General features: G+C 42.6%; 1 protein-coding gene across 2 annotated transcripts in view; it reads left to right on the forward strand.

Annotated features, from left to right (window-relative positions):
• The window catches only part of BRF1 (BRF1 general transcription factor IIIB subunit), a 175614-nt gene extending 153534 nt beyond the window's left edge, over positions 1 to 22080 (forward strand). For both annotated transcript variants that reach the window (XM_080395468.1, XM_080395469.1), the window contains 3 exons: positions 12973 to 13024; positions 16109 to 16277; positions 18510 to 22080. In XM_080395468.1, the coding sequence (XP_080251594.1) occupies positions 12973 to 13024; positions 16109 to 16277; positions 18510 to 18547 (259 nt within the window). In that variant the 3' untranslated portion in view covers positions 18548 to 22080. The remainder of the gene's footprint in view (positions 1 to 12972; positions 13025 to 16108; positions 16278 to 18509) is intronic.
• The last annotated feature ends 599 nt before the right edge of the window (positions 22081 to 22679 follow it).

A 22679-nucleotide genomic window follows, 5' to 3' on the forward strand; every position in this document is an offset into this window, starting at 1 on the left:
AAGAACGACTGTGAAAGTTCACATCAAAGGATCATAAATTGCTACAAAATTAATTTCCAAATGTAAGTCTGTCGTGCATGTGTTTAAGTTTGATTAGGTTCCTTTAAAACAGTTTACTCTGAAAAGCTCTTTCCATAAAAATATGCACAGTGAAAAGTGTTTATGCTACGATGTGGCACTTGCATAGCATTAAAAAAAAATACTTTATACATTTATTTATTTGCTGTAACATTTTCCTAACCAACTGAGCAAAGTAACTCAAAGATCTGTGGTGTCGTGCTAAAAACCCAAGTGTTAGGCTGCCAAGTATTGATGTTCTCACGATGCTTGTAGACACAAAAAACGAAGGCAAACTGGAATGATGCTGTAGTGCTGATAAAGGAAATGCAGTGTATGGAGATTAAACAGCTGAAAGGCAGACATACTACAAGTGAGTCTGTGCAGACTGCTGTCTCACTAGAGCCAAGCACTTCTTAGGCATTTACTGCATATTTTTGACCTAGTACAGAATGTAGGATATCTAAACATAATGCATTCAAGACTAATGTTTCTTAAAAAAGGGGAGAAGGGTGTCACTTTTTTGTAATTAGAGGGTTTTTTGTTAACTGATGCTTCAGAAATGCCTTTAGAGAGCAGAACGAGTGTGGTGATGAAAAAGAACATAAGCAAACTTGCTTGTTAGATGTTGTTAAAGCTAAGCTGATCATCGATACAGATTTGCATTATTTTCCTCGTGTGGCATTCGGTAACAACTTTCCTCAGTGCGCTTTTGTTTCAGTTGACATTTGCTTGAATGGCCAAGAGAGTTGGCAAATTTTGTGCTAGTGGTCTTTGAAGTTGTGACTTCAGCCCAAACAGCCTTCTCTTTGTGTACGGCGGGGAGCCCCTTCGCTTTGGAGAGGGATGCGTGCAGCATAAAACCTAGAAAGGGTCCGTACACTGCAAGTCTTACAATACTTCTTAGCACTTAACTTTAAGTAGTTCAGGTCTTGCAGGAATATTGGATTGCTTTCTGTAAATTTTTAATGCAAGGAGTTGGAGTTCAAAATAAAACAATAAAAAAAAAAAGCAGAAGATTAACCTGAAAGTACTTTTTTTTATTGATCTTCAAACATAGGTTAGTATTTAGAAGGATTTAAACTGCAGTGGGAATTTACTGTCTTCTCTGCTCAATACTATTGTTGTTTCACCACAGGGTTCGAGTGCAAGCTTTCTGAGGTACAAAGAAAGAAACAGGGATTTACTTGATGGATAGTGTTTCTTTCATGTCTTACTCATTCTCACTGGAGTTGTATTAAAATCGGTTATCAATAAGCGTCTGAAAAACTTGACAGAATATGGTGACAAAATATGAATGCTAGGATAGGAAGGAGGAATTTTGTATAAATAAGACAGCGTAAAAGTATCTATTTGTTGTAGTATTTGCACGTTTCACGGTCAGTTGAACTCCTTTTACCGTTCACAGTCCGTATCTCAGTAACTGCGTGGGACTGTAGCTTGCACGGTGTATCTGTGGCTCTTAAGGGTTTCATCCCTGGCCGTACCCGTCCGAGGGAGCAGCACGGTGCTGAAAGGCAGCCATGCCATTAAAGCCTTTCAGTATTTCTGTGTACACAAAGTCAAGGATGTGCATGAGCAGTTTTTGGATGGAGCCTTGTAGCTGCAGTAGTTTTCTTTTTAATGCATCTTCTGTAGCGGTGGTGAAGTGGAGAAAAGGATGTTGTTCAGCAATAGGGATTGCTTGCCTGACTTTTACGCTGACCTTCCTCAGAAACTGGATTTTTAGTGGCTGAAGAACTAAGCACTGGGGGCCACAAGTTCTTTGAAGGGATGGATAAAAAAAAATGAGGTGGAGTAAGGATTTTTAAACAGATCTTGTCACGCAGGTTTTGCTGTGTTTGGCTTTGATGAAGAGTGACTCATTCCCAGTTACAGAAGTTTTGGCCATCTGGATGTTTAATATTGGGGTCAACCTTCTGCCCATCCAGGTGAGGGCTGGGTGAAGAGGAGGTGTCAGGAGCCACCTGGGTGAGCTGTAAGCCAAGGTCAGGGACACATCTTCCCAGCTGAACTTAGCTGCTTCTTGCTGTCCCTCAGATCTGCTGGCTGACCTGCTTTTGCAAGTGCGCTTTAAACCGATTTCGAAAACTCCAGCAATTTCAAAGGGTAATAGTTAGCAGAGGTCTCTTTTAGGATGACCTGGCTTGTTTTGACTGAGCCAAATTAGGGACTGGTGACCCAAGCAGAGGTACCCCCTTCACCAACCTGTGCACCCAACTGTGGGCAGCATGGGCTTCACCTGGAGAGGTTTTCTAATTGATCCGGTTAAACCAGTGCGAGAGGCTGCGAGAGGCATCTCCTCTGCAGTTTGAATGAGGTTTCCATTGGTTAATTTGTATCTGTTAACACTAGTATTAAGCTGAATTAAAGAAAACCACTATTAAATAAATCTGCTTTGCATGTAGCATCCCCTACAATATCTAACTTAATCACAGATGTGCAACATGAAGCTTACACAAGACATCAGAAAAGGTGGTGCTGTCTGCTCCCCACATCAAAAGTAGTGTCTCTTAAACAGGAATTACACGTATTGTACACAGATTTTGAAACAGCAGGTGTTTTTTTTTCCTTCCTAACACTTCCATTTGGAATTTTCTTTCCATAAGAAAATGTGGCTGCATTTTTACACTCACCAATCTATCTGTACCAAATGCATTGCAAAGGAGATAGGCTTTTTATAACATGAAGGGCTTCTGCAACCTGGTTCAGTGGATCATTGGTACATAGCAGTATGTGTGAGCAAGCACCCGTAGTGCGTACCAATTCTTTCAAACTTGTGTCATATTCAATGGTAAATAGCCATTTTCCCCAGTGATTTGTACTGGTTTTGCACTGTATTATCCATGCATAGTTATACCCAAGCAGAGATTGCTATGCAAGCAGCTTCCAAGGTTGGAATAAAAGGGTACAGTTTACTTTCTGGACCTTTCTTATGTCAGTAGAGGTTGGATCCAAGGGTATGAGAGAGCTGTGTGAACTTGCTCTTTTATAGGATATTTGGCGTAGAGGGATATTCTTCCAGTGGAGCATCCTGTTGGGTTTTTGGGATGGGATGTGGGACCGACTTCATTTTAACTTTGAAAAGGGCTGTACAGATTAATGTAGACATGTTCACAATTTATGCTGACATCTGACCGGTTCATGGGCTGGATGTAGCCTGATCTTGCCTGTTGTTGAAATGGTGCAGTTTCGGCTCTCTGTCAGGTTCCCTGGTCCCTTTGGCACAGCTTCTCCTGGCGAGGTGAGAAGGGGTACCCCACAGCGTACTGGTAAGGAGCAGGGGAGGCCAGATGCAGGCACAAAGGGCATCACAGCATCGGTGGCAGCGACTCCTGGCTTACCCTGTATGGCAGAGCTGGGAGGAGGACCCGACAGACCGGTCCTACAGGCTTCATGAGGGAGCCCAGTTTACACAAGGCAGAAAGTACTGGGGTGGTTACGGGGCAATCACATGCCAGCCTGACTTCAGCCAGCAAATGAGCATTGCTATGGTTATTAGCTAACTATTTCCATAATGTGTGTCTCTACAAGTTATAATTAGAGCTAAGCCTGCCCCTAACTAATTACAAGCTTGCTTAGAAGTATAGTTTATATAGAGCTTTTAAAACTTTATATGGGGAAGATAGACATCCACAGGCATAATAAGAATGATGCCTTATTTTCAAAATTACATTTGTAGGCTTTGGTGTCTGCTTCTCCCTCCCTTTACAGTTTTGTGCAGGCTTTTTTGTTGCATCCTCATCCAAAGTTTTTGCCAGTAATATTGCCCAAGTTTCACCAACATCAAGCCAGATATTTTTGAGTTTTCTTCTGAGTGTCTTGTTCTCACTGCTGAGAATAAACCAGATGTTAAAATGTCTTTGAGCTTTGTTTTGAGATCTCTCATAAAAAGAAGATAAGGAGTCTTGAAAGCGGTGAAACTTTTTATTGAACACATTGCTACAAGGTCTACCTAAATAATGAACCATCTATGGAGACTTGCTGCGTGTTTGCTTAGGTGGTGCCACGCTTGCACGTCTTCAGCTGGGTCGCTCAGGAATAAAGCGATGCTGGCGGCATAACCCGCTCTGAGCCTGAGCCTGACGCCGCAGGGCAGCAAGCCTGGGTGACGGGGCAGGTGGTGAGTGTGACACGCAGTTGCAAGGGGGGCTGCCGTGGCTGTGGGTCTAACGGTGGCATTACCCACACCCAGGCGGTTGTTGCCATCACCGTGCTGGCCCAGGCCACTCTCTGGGGTGACTCGGGGTGACTGTGTGGCAGAGGCAAGGCCAGATGGTACCGACATGGTCACCACTGCCCTACAAAGGTGTTCTCTTCAGATTGTCTTATTTACTTGCTGTCTTCCATTTCCTGCTTGCAAGTGCTGCTCTCTCAGGAGCAAATAGTGTCTGAAAAGGGAAGGGAACGCAGCGGAGCTTGCAGCGCTCACGCACTTGGCTTTTGGCACCTTTGGTACCAGGGGATGCTCACATAGCCTCCATCACCACTGCTTATCGGGGAGAAATAAAAAAGTGGGGTGCCTAACTCTCATGGGGAAACACAGAGATAACTCCTGCAGCTGAAGAACTCCTGCTCCTTGCTTTTGTCTAGCCATTTTTGAATTTGGTATTTAGTTTGATTATTCAGGTCAGATCAGATTTAGGTCAGTTGTGATGGATTTTTTCCAAATCCAGTTCCCTTGATTCCTACTGTAAACGCTTACCAGATGACACGATGTGAAGCTGGAACAGACTTGAGCTGTGTGATGACCGAATAAAATCTCAGTGGGAACCACTTCCACGTTCCTGAGATCAGTTTCTCATGTAATAAATTCTGTATCCAAAATTGTATCACATACTTTTCTGACAAGAGTGAGGGTTTTTTTTCTAACGGACAAATCCCAGCAGAGCTATTTATAAGAAGCCTCTCTCTTGTGTTTGCACTCACATGCCTGTTGCTCAGACCTACACTGAAGAACAAATACAAGTAAAAACTTCTCCATGTCCTTGCCAGTGCTTTTGGACCCACCCTGTTTGGTCTGGTCTGACATCCTCCACTACATTTCTTTGATATTGTTCTGTTGGAAAGAGTTGCCATAGGAAGCCACCATTAAACCCTTCTCCCCAAAGGAATGATCTGGATTTATATAGTGACACCTTTTCTTTGCAGACCGTTTCACTCCTTTGTTCTGCTTGATCCTCTCCTGGTCGTGAGGGATGGAGAGGAGTGATCCAAGAGGGATCATGCCAAGCACCATGCTATGGCTAGCACTGGCAAAACTTGGTGCAACACGGAGTAGCCTAGATGGCAAGTGCCCAGGCGGTGCACGGGGCTGTCCTTTGGCTGGGGAGGAGGAGGAGGAGGAGGCCAGTCTGTTTCTTGAACGTCATTCCCGGCATGAGAGAAGCTGCTCAAGTTGGTTTTTTAAGTATTACATTTAGAGTTGCATTCTTTCACTGTTAGTTTCTAAAATGAAATCAGAAAACGTCCAGAACTTCTTCCTAGAGCAACCTACAGCTCCTTCTTCCGTTCCAGCCTCTTCATTCATTTCCTGATACAGGAGCGGGAAGCCTTGACCCAGACTTCCCTGAGTTGTGTCCTGGCTCGTGTATCATGATGATACATGTTTCAATCTCTTCTGCATTAAATTAGACAGGTGAGACCTGTGCTTTCAGTTTTGAAAAGTCCTGGTGTACGTGGGCCACAGGGGACAGCGGGTTCTTCTGCACGTGGCTCCTCGGTGGCTGTGAAACCACGTTAAATCATCGTCCCACCATTCAGCTGCGTGATTAGATGTTCTGTGCATACCTCAAAATATGTGATGTTTTAAAGCTAGATTTGCTATTTAAATAAGAGGTTCACCTTAATTGGCTGTTACAAATTACAAGCAAGAAGGAATGATTTATTGCTTATAATTAGAAATGAGTTACGAAGGGGAATGTTGGTAATCATAAAATAAAGCTTGGAATACATTGATTTCCAGATGGCTGGCAGTGAATTTGCTCTTTAATGTATAATAGACAAGGGGGGAAAAAAATCTGTCATCCATCTTTATTCCTTGATGGATTACTTGTATGAATCTATAGTTACCTGAATTTTGAAATACTAGTTTTGCCTGCATAATTGGATGAGAGAAACTTAATGTGCGTGGTGGTATATGCTATCAGAGGTGGTAGAAGAGGTGATTTAGTATTTTGCCTAGCATGATTTTTGTCCTTGTAATGTCAACAGGGAAGATCTAACGATATATCTGGCATCACCTTTGGGTATAACAATCTCAGTGGATTGTTCTCAGAGACTGCAGGTTACTAAGATGTTTTTCTTTTCATCTTTTGCCTCATTAGCTGTTTTTATGAGGTAGAGATTGATCAAAACACCTGTCCAAAAGCAAATATCTGTGATCCTCGTTTCTTGAGTCTAGAAAAATATACTCGCACCAGATACAGACGGCAGTGCTACTGCTGAGAACTTTTCAATAGCATAATCCTTCTGTTGAGATGATAGTGTGTTCGTTCAACTTTTTAAATTTAATTTCTGTTACTGTAGTTCCAAGCGTGGTTTAAAAATTATTTCTGTTTGCCTTCTCCGCTAATAATGGTGCTTTCTGCCATAACAGATGTGTTCTGCACTGTTACCACTTGAAAGACGGCACTAAAAGATAGTTAGACATACTCGGATTGTCACCACATGAGTTGTCTCACGCCCATGTTTTAAAAGTGACACTGCCATTAGACTTGCTTAACTGAGACCATCATGGTTACTCATTTACCTTCATTAAAATGCTTCATAGCTTCCTTATTTTAAGTAGCTTTTCCCAGCAAGGTGCACATTTGCCTTGCTGCCATCATTTCATCTGGAAAAATTTCCGTGGTGAAAGAAACAGCATATTTTCAACTAATAATTTCCTGACCTGTGGAGAGATGAGCTCATCAGTATCTTTATTGACAAACCCAGGAAGAAGGTGTGTCGACCAGAAATATTAGATCAGTCAGCCTTTCTTGTCCTGGAGCAATTGTAATTTCCCATGGTCTGCAGCAATTTCCTTTATAAGCAGATATGTGCAGAGATTGTTTTGGATCTGCTGCAGTAACATCATTTCATTTGGTCGCAATAAGGTGGCCTTAGATTTCATTCTTTTCATTTTTTGTTGTCGAAAATCTTTTGGTTTAGTCAGTGGAAAGAACAGCAAGTTGCTATTTTACAGCATCTAATTGAAGAACGAGCACTGCAGCTATGCAGAAAAATACTGCCTGCTCCGAGCTGGGTTATTGAAGACAGTTATTGTGGCCTCTGCCCCTCGCTGAAAAGCCTGAAATAAGTGTTCAGGATACGTTAGCAAAACTCCTGCTTTTCAGAAGCGTTTCGGTGACTGACGTAGGTGCTTAGTACCGTGCTGATAAACATATCCTGTAGTGAATGATAGCGATGCTTATTTTTTGGCAGTTTACTCCTGTGGGTTTCAGTCCCCAGATACTTAAGCCTGGGTATTTGCTAGAAGAGGCCAATCTCATTAGCACTGAAGATGTTTCTCAGCATCGCGTTGTCTGATGCTGCACTGATGAAAGCGAAGGTCCTCTGATCCAGCATGAAAGAAGGCTGAGTGGGAATCAGAAGTGGGAACAATTTCTCATTTCACTCTAGTTTTTGTTGTCACTTCAGCTTTGCTTTTTTTTCTGCTTGAAACGGCTCTTTCTGTAGTGTTGCTTGCTTGGATACAGGAGGCAAATGCTGGCTGTGTATGCACAGGCGTGTTGGAGCAGAGTTAGAAGAAGCTGGCTCTTAACACATCCTGGCCATGTTGCCAAGGTGTCTGGCACTATCTAGGAGGCTCAGACCCTGCCTGCTGCTCCATCAGTCACGTCTGCACAGCTGGCAGCTCTGGGGTTAGCTCCGAGGGACCTGGACCACGCTGTGCGTGAGGTGAGCTCATTGCAGTGTGGACATGCCTGTCAGTTGGTGTTGTTTTGTCGGTGGTTGGGGTCTCTGCAGCCCTGTCACTGGGGAGGGTGATTCTGGGAAACTCCTCGGGGCTTTCACACTGATGGTGAGCTGGTTGGGTGAAGGGCTGGTCAGCCTGGCCTTCAGAAAGCCCAAAATACTTGCCTGCCTTATATTCAGGCACAGGTGGTTTCAAGGTGTGAGGATGCTCTGCCTTTCTGCAGATCATGATGTTGTCTGTGGTTGTGTGTGGACTTTTCCCAGTGTGCTAGAGTGCACCCTTCCACTCCAGCCCGTCCTCAAGGCTTCCTGCAGCCGTTCCTTGGTGTCACAACCAGCCATGGCCTTGGCCATGCACCTTGGTTGCCTCTCTAGGGGAGAGAACGACCTTTGTGAGCACCCATCTGTCAGCCAGGAGCAGATGTAGGAGATGGTGGGATCCATAGCTGGATGTGCAAACCCCAAAGTGCTCTGGTCGCAGTTGTGGTTGCAGTCTCTGTTTTGCCCTCTGGAAAACAGCGGTGGTCTGAGTCCAGGAGGGTCACCCCTCAGTCCTGACCTAATGGCACAGCAGCGCGTCTGTGTCTCCTGACGCAGCTGTGTTTCCCAGAAGAGAATTAAATCCTTGCAGAGAGGTAATTCCCAGCTTTCCGGTAAGGATAACATTGATGGTACCTAATTAAAGGGCGCTCTTAGCTGGGGTAAACATTTATATTAATTTCCTTCTCACGCAGATGTCTGGTAAACTGACCTTCTGAGGCAAAACCATCTGGCCTCAGGTGGGAGGAGGATCTCGGCCAGCGTGGAGAACCTGACCAGTCTCTTGCCGAATCATTTCTCAATAGCTTTTTCTGTCACTGAAATGGCAGATGTATGAAAGGCCTGTGGTATGGATGCATACATTTGATGGGCAGTTCTCTTAGATGACCTGCATAATTACACTGCAGGCTTGTGGCTGCGGGCTCCGTTGTATCTGCTTTCCATCGCGTATTCTGGGATCATCCGCATATAAAATTAGCATGGGTGGTAAGCAGCAGTAAGATGTTCCCTACTTGGATGGATTAAATTAAATCCAGTAAGAAACAGAGCTTTGGGTGACTTTCCAAATTACTTGCAGGATTGCACTGAGGAGGTTGTTGCGGTATCGTAAACCTTTTTGGTGGGCGAACAGCCTGATGCAAGTGAGGTGGTTTTATTACCTCGCAGTGCTCTTTGTATTTTATGTACTGTGCTGTGTAATCTTTTGTTATTAAATAATAAGCAAAATAGAAACAGTTGTTTCTCACAGCCAGCTTGTTTTTCAGAGAAATTTGCTCACTTTGAAAGTTCAGTCTGTGTGATCTCCAGCCCTGTCAGGAGCTATTATTCTGAATCTTCTTTTAAATTGTTAAGCTGGAGGACAAACCTAGATGTTATCGTGCAGATCTCAGCTGAGAGAGGAGTGGATTCGGCAGGGAGCAGCCTCTGATGCCGTGTACCATGCCATTAGTTTTTGTTGAGAATGTGTCAAGATTATCTGCTCCCAGTGTTACGTGTGTTGGCTGACACGAGCATTTGTAGAGCTGCGTAGTTTTTGAAGTAGTTTGAAATGCGGATATAACACTTGGTGCTGTGAAATCTCTTTTTTCCCCTTTTATGGATCACGTCGCTGTTCAGAAAGTTGCTTGTTTTGTTACTCCCTGCCACAAGGTACTGTATTAGTTTGCAAAGGTCATAATGGAAGTGCCTCAAACAAGTCAGCATAGACAGTGAACAACTACTGAAGACCAGTTGCAACATGACATTTTCAATAGAGACTGTTGGTGCTTCAGTAGATACGGGATCATATCTCAGTGCAGGATATTGTTATTTATGGAACTTGGCAACCCTGAATTGGAGCTGGACCGTGATGGACAGGATTTTTCACGTGCAGTGTGTGTGTGCATCTGTGTACTTAGTAGCCTTTTAGAGATGAGGTTGACTCATGCATAATAAAAGTTGGATAAGATACATCAGCTACTAGTTTTTTCAAGGCGCTTTTTTCATCATAACTATTCAAACTTATCCCAGCCTCAAAATCAGTCGTCCTCTTCTGTGAAGACACTTTTTTTCTGCCCTCTGTGGTGCAGCCAGACAGCAGAAGGAGCCCGTATCTGTAGCCATGGCAGCCAGTAATTTATTGCTCCATATGGCTGGTGTGGCAGCAGCTGCTCTGGTTTAAGGAGGTCAGGGCACCGGGGCATTTAAAAACAAAAAACCTCGCTATAAAACCTTCCTAAATGGTTTTGTACAGTAGTAGTAGGCTTCTCCATAGGCATAAGGAGAGTCAAGGGAGAAAAATTAGCTTACCTATTTATGTATTAATAACTTTTATATAATTTTAATCAAACACATTATTTCACGGGGGGGAATAAGTTTTTTGTCTCCCCTTGCAGTGGTTTAACCTTTTTTCCGTTTTCATCGCTGGTGTTTGCAGGTAGCACATAGTGTGGCGGCACAGCGAGCTGAGCTGTGCCGCCCACAGGGCGAGTGACCCCTCCAGATCTGCGCTGCAGCAGGTGCCCACCAGCCAGAGCAGGAGCAGCATCCAACCCGCTGCTTTTGGATGCATTAGATATTACACTGAGAGAGAAACCGTATCACCCGGATCGAATGGCAGCGCTATTCTTCTAGCAATAAAGATGCATGTTTTGTGAGCAGTTATCTTGGAGCAGAAATACAGGTTTAATTTCAGCTGGGTGTGAGAGTCACTCACCGCTGAAAAAGGGTATAGAAGGGCTCTTGGATTTAGCACTAAAGTTTGCAAATAGGCTTTTCATAAGCGTGAATCTTTTTATTTTCATTAGGGGACCATTTTAATTAAAATGAAACTGGAATGTTTACTCTTTGCTTCCTATAGCTGTGATTGTTTTCCTCACTGTGTGAGCACATGTATAATTTGTTCTAAAAGAAATGTCAGCAGTTTCTGATTACCTTGTGAGTCTTACTCAACAGCTTGATTTTAATTGGGGGGAGGAAAGATTTCAGGGTGCTCCAGGGAGGTCTGATGTCTTTTGGTAGCGGGAGGAAATAGGTGCTATCTTTGGTACAATGTTAATTGCAATAATCACTACTACTGGTTTAAAATAAAAGTCCTTCATTTCTTACCCCTGTTATTTTTTTTCAGTCGTGTCAATGAAATACAACCTGTTTGGTAATTAGCATCCTTCAGCTACATAACCTTTTGACATTGCTGCATCTGTATGTTTGTAAGCATCTAAACAGGGTGACTTTCAGAAAACAGTACTTGACAGTAAGACAGTAGTCTAAAATTTTAGGCAATAAGGAAGAAATTTTTACGGTGAGGGTGGTGAAACACTGGAGCAGGTTGCCTGAAGGGATGGTAGATGCCCCATCCCTGGAAATGTTCAAGGTCAGGCTGGACCGGGGCTCTGGGCAACCTGGTCTAGTGGAAGGTGTCCCTGCTCATTGCAGGGGGGCTGGACTAGATGGCCTTTAAAGGTCACTTCCAACACAAACCATTCTGTGGTTCTGTAAAAACTCTACAATTCGGATTAGATAAAGGAAAGAAAAGGCCAGGCACATAGGGGGGAGTGCGTCCATGCATTCAAATACATTCTCTCTAAGCCCAGAAGTCCACCAGGACTTTTATGTAACAGATCGTTTATGTGGGTCAAGAGTATCTCTTTCTTGATCTTTTTGATAATTCTGAAATATGACAAGAAATATCTGTAGCAGAATAATGTGTTCTGGTCCTTCGGTGGTACAGCTCCTGAAGCATTCCTGTGGCTTCTTTTTTTTTAGATCTACTTTAAGGAGGCACCTTGGACTACTTTGGTTGCCAAAGTGCCTTTTGAGCCTTGTGAAGCATTTCTGAGATGACCAGTTTCTGAACCTTTTTGGAGCTTAGACGATATTTTGTATTTTTATATCGTCTTCTCCATCAGGGATAATGATCTGAGTCTCCCCTGCTCATTCTCTGGGATTCTGTTTCCTCCTGCTGATTATTTGAAATAAACAAGTAGGAAAACAACTGGTTTCTGTGTGTTAACAGGGAGGAATGACTAATAGAAAATTGAGGGAAAGATACAGCTTATCATCAAAGACTGTATCTCTGGAGACATAAATTGGTATTCATTAAGTTGTTTGCCTAGACTTAGTTAAAAGATGTACTTGAGGAGCTGTCTGAGCAGTGTTCCAGTAGAAAGCAAGTCTTCTTCTTCATGACTAGATACTTCTAGATGAGGAGCGGAGACCAGAAGGCAACACTAAGTGATGGATTGAGAACAGCCTTCCTGCAGTAAGGAGAAAACAGGCTATGAAATGTTTTTCAGAAACAACAGTATTTAACACTCAGCTGTGAAGTAATACTGATCCATCTTTTCTCCCAAAATATGCAGTCTCTTTCATATCTGTTGCAGAATTAAAAAAAAAAAAAAAAAAAAAGTGTATTTCCAATTTCTGTTTCTCATTCAAGGTATGAGCAGCAGGGTCCCCTTGTTTTTGATGATGATTTCTGTAGCTGGAACTTTGAATTTTGCCAGTGATGATTACGATACCCTGTGTGTATGATCTTACTGGTATCCTGTATATATCATCAAATACAGGGAATGGGTTGCAGAGTGGTGCTGTGTAATTCAGAGTGTGGCTCGGATTTGCCATGTCTGCGTTTTTCTAAAAAATCAGTTGCCTTTTGACTTTTGTAATATGTGACAAAACCATCTATTCCAGAGGCCTTTGGAATGGGCTGGGGCTGCAGTTTGAGGTGAGGTTTTGTTACTGTGCTTGTTAACGAGCATCCTTTCTTGCTATCCTGAACTGGGGCAGGTGCTTGCAAGGGAGAGTGTTTTATTTACTGTGGAGTCTGCGGCTCTCTGCTCTGTATCTCATGTCTTTAAAAAAGTAATTGCCCAACATAACAAAGTTGCATAGTGCTTTCAGTGGAGGGTGAATAGTCTGTGCCAAACTCTTGCGCCTGGTGTAACTTTCCTGATGTTCACCTTCTTTCCTTTGCAGGTTAAGACCCTTGATTTCAACACAGCTTGCTAAGAAGGCTCACACTGAAGAGGTATGTGAAGTCCAGCACTTCTCTCAGTGTGACAGTTTGAATTTGGAAATTCCCACAGTCTTTCTCAGCTTGGCTCTGGCTATGTGGTAGATATGGGCAAGAGAAACCGAGGGCAAGAGTCTTGTCTCTCTGATCAGACCAGAAGCTGGTTACTGCAAACACTGCAAAGCTGAGATTGCCTGTTTTCTAACCCAGATTTGTCCTTACGTATCCATCAGTAACATTAGCACAGCCTCATAATGCCTGGTTACACAGCAAAAAAGAGAAACCCCCCTGCAAGCATCTGAAAAGGTACATATCAAACAAGTGGGCAGGAGGAGTAGGAGCAGACAGAGCTTGTGCCTGTTTCTCAGCACTTGGACCATCCCTGCAGAGAAGGGAGGTGATGCAAAACACAGCTTCTGTGCAGCCAGTGCTGACCCAAGGGAAGGGCTGGGCTTCTGCAGGAGACCGATAAGGAAACACGAAGTGACAGCTTACCCTGTATAGCATGGCTTACTCTTTGATTGGTTTGTTTGCTTAGTTTCAAAATATAACGGTGCCACAGAAAAGTTAGTGCTAGTAACTGGCCACTGCCAGAAACCCTCCGTGGGTGGCTTTGTGCCCCTGCATTTTCTGCTGAAGGGATCGTGATTATTATCAGAGTCACAGCAATAATTGCTTTCTTTCACTATTACTTTCACACTCTACAGAGTAGACATATGCATTCTGTGCATAACAAAATAATTGTCTACTACATATCTAAAAATTCTGTTTCTAATACACCAAAGGTATTTGTCCTTCTTTTTCCCACGAACATGTGACACTGACCCCCTTTTGGAAGTGAACCAGTTACCCTAGGTGGTGTGACATGCTTTGACAGCTGCCCATCCATACATAACAGTGTGTGCCAAACTCAAGTCCAGGTTGTCTGGAAGTGAATTCAAGAAGTTCTATTTGAAGACATTTGACTGCCTGATTTTTTAAAATGACTAAAACCCACTGATTTTCAGAAACGGTTTGATATCCTGCCTGGGGAAATACATTTTCACTTACGCTATGCTCATTAGAAAACTCTGCACATTTGTAGAAGTACAGCAGTCTGGAAGTGGACATGATAATTAGAAGAAGGTCACATTTTAATTAGCACAGTGCAATTTTAAAAAATAATGACTCAGTTGTAGCTTCTTTATATTCACCCACTTTTTCAGAACAGATGGATAGTTTTAAGCATCTAAATTGATATATATTATGATGCTGATTCATCTCAAACTGTTGTGTCTATTTCTGCTTATACTGGAAACCTAGATGGACTCAGTTTGATCACTCTAGAGGCCAAAGCAGTGGTAGGAAATATAAAATAAAATGGATGGAAGTTCCTCTAAATAATATGATTAATTTGAGCATTAAAAAGTCATGAAAACCTGTGTTTGAATGATCTGAATATCTAAATACTTGATTTTCTATTAAAATTAATGGGTGTCTTTTGCCCTATTAATGAATTATTGGAGCAAACCCTTAGGTGACTTTGAAAAACTCAGGCAGATTCTTTAGGTTGACTGTCATGGTATGTGCCAAGTCCAGGAACAGCTTTGATGTTTGAATAATTAGACTGTCAACTTTTTGGTACAGGGATTTTCTCTTTCCGTGTATCTCTAAAGTGCCTGCAGTCACAGGGATTCTGGGAGTTACTGCATCCCAAGTAAATACATTTATAAATAAATAAATGAAAATAAATTACAAGACTGTATCAGAACTTGCTGCCAGTGGAACTGGAGAAGATGCAGCAGTACCTAGTTGGGTACTGTTATTCAAAACCTAAAGCGCTGTAGGACTTTTCTTGTGGTGGGGATCCGAGGAGCTGGGGTTTCCTGGTCTCCTTTGGACCATTCATTGTTCAGAGCACCTCACCGCTGTCCTTCCCAAGGAAGTGGTCCCAGTCTTTTCCATCTTTCCTAGCAGGGGAGATTACTCTCAGTGCTGGTAACTGCTGACTAGTGACAGGTACTGTTAAGCACCTTCTTAAAATTGCTGGCATGGCCCAGCAGCATTAACCTTTAATGTTCGTCAACTTGCCATTAATGGGATGTACTTCTGAGCCACAGGCTCTAGCGTACAAACCTCAAATCGTCCAAGTACGGAACAAAGGTGAAAAGTGCTGGGTTACAAAGCTGGTGGAGGTGAAGCTCCTGTGATGTTTCTTCCCTGGGTGAGACAGGGAGGTAGAGCCCCGGACTGAGCACACCATGGGAGGGAGAGCTCCAGAGAGACCAGAGCCTGGACTGTGCTGGGGCAGACCACGTTGCTGGTTCCAGCCCCATTCCCAAATCTGCCATTAGTGAACCAAAGACAGTATTACCTTCTCCAAATTCACCTCTGACTCCTTGCAGTTGTCCTTTCTCTCCCTCCCTGCTGTGTCTTGCCTAACCTTGGAGCAACTGGGGACGTACACATACGGAACGGGTCCCGTCAGTGATCAATTCCCAAGTTAGTGTTTGGAGATCATTATTCTGATGAATTGCATAGGTAATGTTACAGGTGCTGGCGTGTGTTACCAACCTAGTGCTCTGCCATCACATTAAGTGCTGTCTAAAGAGTGCTATTTGTTCCACAGCTCATTGTGCCTCCAAATAAATCCAGCCAGAGCTGTCAAAACTAATACAGGCTGCGTTTTTTCTGATTTGAAGGGTACGTTTTTGCTATCATTAAAGTGTCAATAACGTTGTTATTGTGTAATAGGCCTGATGTGAGTCAAGTGCAATGAGGAAAAGGTTGTAAGTTTTCCTGCAAAGCTCTGCTGAGGAGCCTTCACTCCCAAATTTCTCCTTAAGTTGTGCTTGCAAGAGGATCCTTGTTCTGCAGTTACTGTCTCTGGGTATTTCAGTTACATGGCTATGAATTATGTGAAAACTGGACGTTTGTGCCTGACTTTCATTTGAGCAACGTTTCTTTGAGCAACTCGCATGTGCCCTAGAACAGCTAAACCTCTAGCACTGACATAGCCTTCCAGCTCTCCGGTCCTTACCATTTTCAAGCTGCTTAAGTTTTATACAAATATTGAACAAAAGGAAGGGCTGCTCTACTGACCCCTCTTCTTTTTTGCAGATGACCTTTCCCAGTGCACAAGCAGAAGCCCCTGACTTAGAAAAACCAGCAGCTGTGCTAGTGGAAAGTGGCCCAGTAGCTTACAACCCTGAGGAAGAGGTAGAAGAGGAAGAAATAGAAGAAGATGATGATCACTGCATGAGTGCCTTGCAGTTAATGGGAGGGAACGGTAAGCTGGGATGTACTCTAAATCCACTGGTGCTGTGGGGTTTGTTGTTGCAGGGCTGAGGACAGACAGGGTTGCCCTGCTTGTCCCTGTCCTCCAGGAGCTCATTCCTTGCGGAGCTCCTGCCGCCTTGCTGGCATTGCCCATTGCTGTGGGAAAGCCCGGAGTCACCCTCGTCTGAAAACTGACCTTCTTAGTGATTCCTCCTGAGAAAACTTTGCATCTGGAGTTTTAGGCTAAGAGGGCTTCTCAAGAACAAACCGACGTCAGGCCTTTTGCAGAATCAGGTTTATTAATGTAGATCTGAGGAATTACGGGGTCAGTAACCCCTCCATTAGCGGTGCCTGGGGCTCGTTGCCTCGTGAGCCGAGCCACGCCGCTCCTGCCTTCCTCCTCAGCTGGGTCTGCAGCAACGTCCAGACTGTCTGTGAGCCCTGGGGATGTGGCTGTCCAGCTCAAAACAGAATGCATCGTCACACTCTGTTTCTGGGGAAAGTGTTGGGAGGAAATAGTTCTTCACCAGGTACAGAAATTGCACTGACAGCATGCGGCGTGCTGTATGTTACACAGATGTGTGCTTATTTCTTTGGGTTACCCAGCAAAGCCACTCATTTAATTAGGTTTCTTCGCTGGCAGGAAAAGGCAGTATCCTCTCTGCTGCCATTTTTCCTAGCTGGACACATCCACATTTATCCCTAATTAAAAACTTCCCCTTAGATGTTAAGTTTTGAAAATATACAGAAATATTTTTAAAATGAGAGCTGCTAATTATGGGTTGTGACAAATCAAGATGGGAATAAGTTTCCTACTGAAACGTTATTTACTGCAAAAATCTTTCCAGTACTATTAATTTAGCTTTCATGGACAATATGCATACATTTCACAGAAGTGTCTGTTGCTTTTAGATTTATTTCTCCACTGGAAAATAATTGCCGAACCATAGGAAAAAGAGTTTGTTGCCTGCATTTATTATTAGAATAATGTTCCCAAGACAAGGCACCCATGTGGGGGTGGGTAGGTCTATGTTTATTAATACCCCCCCCCCAAAAAAAATAGAATAAAGGTCACTGAGCTTTTTTTCTTTGTAAGTGTTACTATTTTTAAACCATTCTGAGAACATTCCACTACTCCCTGTCTGGTCTGGACAGCAGCTGAAAAATCAGAGTTTAAAAAAAAAACGAAAGGAGCGTTGCCAAAATTCAAATGCAGGTGTGCAGAGCTGCTCAGCAGAACAAATAGCTCCTTTCTAACTGCTTTCTTCATGGATCTTAGACCTGTCTGCCTGGAATAACTACAGGAATTACAGATGGTGAACATCACCAATTCTACACAAATTATTGTAAATTACACTTAATTCTGCTTCCGAGCATTTGCTTGACTCTTTGGATGAAATGTTGCACTGTGTTCGATTTGAAATATAAAGGTTAACTTTACTGAATGCTCCTACGTAATAATTATCTGTAGGTTTGACTACGTAACAGTAAATAGGTTTCACTGCATTCAGAAGCACACAGAAGAGAAACTGGTGCATTAGAAACACGCAGACTTGCCTTCTGACACACACACCACGCAGTCTTTGCACTCAGCATTGTTTTAAGAAAACAAAATAGGAAAAAAAATCTGGGCAAGATTTTAAGCTCTTTTACGAGTAAGTAGATACAGGAGATGTGAGTCAGATGCATTGGTCAGGATTTGTTGCATGACTCCTTTGAGGTTGATGGGAACTCTGAGCTATCTCTGAACTCTGGTAGTTTCAGCCTATAAATGCATGAATAATATAAACAAGGCAGCTTTTTTCTTGGTGGCTGTGTCTAGTGAGAATCATGCCTACTTGTAAATGTATGATGCTGCTTATCAGCCACCATGTTTCAAATTACTTGTGGCAATCAGGCTTGAACACCTTAACCTCTAAATTAAACCAAGTATTTCACATATCCATGTGCCAGGTATTCCTAAATGAGGGTCCAGTGAGAAGTGAGAAGAGGTATTTTTGGATACATGCTTACAAATAATTTTATTCATTGAGGAAAGTACATGCAAGAACTTTTTATTCAGCCCTAGGAAATTTTTTTTTTAGTTGCTTTCTTAAGTTTTTTTAAGGTGCTTTCTTAAGGCAAAACTTACCATGTAGTTGCACAGCAGGAAAACAACCTGAAAGTAGCAATACTTTTGTCGTATCTTCCGCCTACCTGGAATATTTGCATTTTTATATGCTTTTGTCTTTGTGTGTTTCAGATTATGGCTGCGATATGGATGATGATGATGGCTATTAGTTCCATTTACTTCCAAAGGACAGGGACTGTGTCTTGTTCCCAGCAATCTTTGGTCTTCAAACTGTATGAATAGTGAAAGAAGCTGTCTATGGTCAGCAAGTGTAATCAAGCAATCTTTACTTTTGTAAACCTAATTTTAGTTTGGCTTTTACTCTGGTCAGTTTACATTGACCCATAACCCAGCAATAAAGTTTGGGTTTGTACTTGAATATATTTTTTTTTGGTGGATCATAGTTTGAGGATGAAATTAACGAGAGTAATGTCTCCAGAGAACAAAAGAAAAGAGACAAAATAGATTGTGTATAAAGCATGTGTGGCTGAAAGCAGCACATCTCTTATTTATGTGACTCTGCTCTTAGGCCTGCTGTTGAAAGGGAGCAGACTGAAGGACAGATAGGAGGACAGGTAAAAAATGAGAAGTGTGTCTGTTGGTTATTTGAGTACAGTAGCATTTATTGTCTCATAATGCTACAAGCAAAAGAAAGGAAACATTTCTAACCTGTATTGTAAACATGACTCTGCTGTTGTATACGAGCTCATTACCTAAGCCTATCAAAAAGTAATGACAAGTTGTATATTTGCAGGGCAGTATTGGTTTCTCTGAAATGAAGTAAATACTTCTTTATATTAATCGATTCCTAGATTTCTTAAAAGATGTGACAATAGAAGGCAGTGTTGGCAGTGAAGCATCATCTTCCACTGTGAGTCTGGTGTGTTTATGTGGAAGGAGGGGGAAGGCCTGGGTGAGGCAAGGAGCGCCGAGAGCTGGCAGGTGACAGTGCTGTGCGCACGCGCCTGTGCTGGGCATCCCTAGGGACAGCCAGGTCCTGCTGCGCCTGCTGTTGCTGCAGGAGTCACTCTGGCTGTCTTTATGGCGCTGCTCTTGTCCAGCCGAGCTAGGGTGAAGGTCTGCTCCCAAGAGCTGCCTGTCTCTCAAACCAGTTGAAAGAAAGAGAAAGCTGAGCTTTTTAATAAATAAACTAGCATCTGCTTTGGCTGAATTTAATTTAATGTAATTTATTTAACTTTCTATGGGTAAATTAAAGGTCACCATGCAGCAGTCTGGCTTTCACGGCTCAAATCCCACCCGTGAACAGTTGCTGCAATGTGGATAATGCTGAAGCTCCAGCCCTGGGTGCCACAAAATGTCAACAGGTGGGTCCTTCTCTTCCAGATACATCGGCTTTTGCAAGGAGAGTGGGGGTCAGGGAAGGAGCCCCTATTGCCCGATCCCGCCCTGTTGCCTCTGACCTGCCTCTCCCTGGCACTGCTGGGGCCAGGGCTCTCGGCTCTGGGAAATGCACTGCCCGCTGGGTCATGCTCTTGATGAGTGCAGCTGCAGGACCCAAGCTGTTTTCATCTCTCTCCCTCGTCTAGTGACAGTCATGAAAACTGTAGCGCTGCAGGCTTGTCTTACACCAGGGCAGGATGGATCCCTGCCTTACCAACGTGGTTTCTGTTAAGCTGTCTCTCCTGGTCAGCTCGTCCTTCCCACCCTCTTTGAGGAGCACTCATCGCTAGCGCACCATCCATACTCCTGCTGCGGAGGGTGGAGCGTGGCAGAAGCTTTAGGAAGCTCCCTAGCTACTGCCAGCCAGGGTGACAATGATGCTGATACCTGTGGTTGTCAGCAAAGAGGGGAAGGGCCATGTGGCCTTCCATACTCTGTCCCTCTCAGTAGCATGCATAAGAGGGATCATGTATGTAGAGCAAGAGGGAGTGCTTTTTTTAGAGCAGCCTTGATATTATTTGGCTGATAAATGTAGTCTGTTGGGTATTTTTGAGCCCTGTGTAGGCATATTTCTGCAATGACTTCTTAAAAGCAGAACTTGGTAACAAAAATGGTGTAGTGAGGCTAATGGGAAGAAGACCTCTTCTGAACCAGTTTCCAGTTACTTAGTTTGCAGCACTTCAGTGGAAAGAAGAGATTCCATATAATTTTTAGGGAAAAAGCTGGCATTTTCACCAAAAAACTATAGATTTTTTTCTGATACTTCATAAATACTGCACAGAAAAATGGTATTGAGGAGATAAACCTTTCTACCTCTCTTTTATCTACACCATAATTAAAAATCATACTATAAGTAGACAGTTTTTTAAAAAGTAGTTTGTTTTATCAGAGTTCATGCTCTGCAAGTCTTTGAGACAGTTGAGTTTGATCATTTGGGTTCAAATTAGCCAATAGCGCTACTACAAATACCCATACTCACAGTGTATTCTCAAAACTTGGGTTTTATTCCAAGGTACACATTATTCTCTATGCAGGAGAAAAACATGCATAAATAAACACGCATATGACTCATGTAGGTCGAGTGCTTTTCTCAAATGCAAGATGTTGGCTCTTAAAGAAACCGCTAAGATGAATTCTTTATTATCAAGGGTCTTTCCTCCCGTCTTGGTTTATTCCCCCAAAGCTTACTAAACCTTGCTGCCAATGTAGTAGTGATGTTATGTGCAGGAGCTGGGTCTGCCCAGATAACTGCTGCTAGTAAATTTGGGTTTCAATAGCACATTGCATTTCTGAGAACATCATTTCCTGCACTGGAAGCAGGACTGCAGTTTTTGAATGCTTTTGTATGATTTGATTAGGAAAGGCTATCTCGTAGTCTGCGAGAAGGGCATTTGGAGAGCAGAAAAAAAAAAAAAAAAAAGATCTACAATTCCATAGCATCTCAGTATTTCTGCTGAAGTTAATGGCATGGTTTCCATACAGGAATCCTAAAGGAAAAGCGATGGTATTGGATAGGCAGACTTCACTCTGAGCATTGTAAGGCTTCTTAAGGTATAGTGGTTATGTACATTTTTAATTTATTGGTGACTTACTGGGATTCTTATAATGTTCATTCCTTCTTGATTTAACTGAGCTCAGGAAATATAAACAGATTAGAACATGCTAGTTTCTGTTTTTATAGCCAGTCATTAAAATGTAAAAAGATTAACACTGCATTAACTCTGTTTACTACTGTTGATGTATCTGGACAATTTTGTTGTATATAAGTAAGCCTAAATTCACTTGGAGTAATTTGGACCCTGCTTTTCTCAGGATTCTGATTATAATGAAGAGAGCTTATAAGGCTTCAACATTTGTTGTTCTTAGATCTTATTTGAACCCACACAAGCTGTATATCATCGGTTTTGTTGCATAAAGCATGTCTCTTGCTGCAAGTCACTTTGCTTGACAGGCAAAACCCTCCAGCTGTTGTATCCAGCTTGTCTGCCATGCAGCCTTTTAACACTCTTGTACTGTGGGAGTCAAAAATGAAAGAAATAAGGAAAATAATGAGATTCTTCACTGTGGTGAGTGCTTTTTCAGTGTCTTAATCATCTGTGACATTTCTTTAAAATCTCTGTGTTCAGTACAGCAACTTTTAGATGGTGCCAGACAGCCTTGTCTTGAGGGTTAAACACGATTGTCGAAAAAGTTCTTGCCATCCTGATGGTTTGTTTGTATTCTTTGGATTGCATTGAAACTCCAGTCGCAGATGTGTATGGTTAATGTGTAGTTTTGCCTAATAAATGTTCTGTTTCTTATATTTGTGTTGAATCCTTGTATTTGTTTCAGTTAACGCCAAGGAAATTAAACCTGCTTGATGTAAGCATATGTATCATCCTTACACAACCACAATATGAGCCATGTTAAGCTTTTTTACTGTAATATATTTGCTGTAAATAAGAAGTAAAACCCTTGCATAACCCATTTTTTATGATGCTCTCCTGCTAATTTCTGATTTTTCTGTCCTCATTCTTATGAACGTTTGGTTTTGATTGTGGCATGATTGGTTGATAGTGGCAAAGATCTGTAATTCAGAGCTTGCTTTTGTCTCTAAAAGGGAAGGCATGTCTAATCAGGCAAGTGTGTTTTACAAGATAGTGTTCTACTGATAAATGTAGATACTTTCTGTAAACTGCGTAACATTAACGAGGTTTTTCCACTAAGCTATATAATTAACTGTCTGTGGGCACAATATATAGTGTGTGTGTGTTTAGTGGACCTGTTCCAGTACTTGTTTCTGAAAGTTGTCGCTTGATAAATAAGGTGTGTGCTGAGTTAAAAAACATGTTATTTTATCAACATCTGGTCGCCACAGTTTGGAGGCCAAAATGCACATCTACCCTTTGTGCATATGGGTGT

Source organism: Falco punctatus (genome assembly GCF_963210335.1).
Source record: "Falco punctatus genome assembly, chromosome: 7".
Taxonomy (NCBI): domain Eukaryota; kingdom Metazoa; phylum Chordata; class Aves; order Falconiformes; family Falconidae; genus Falco; species Falco punctatus.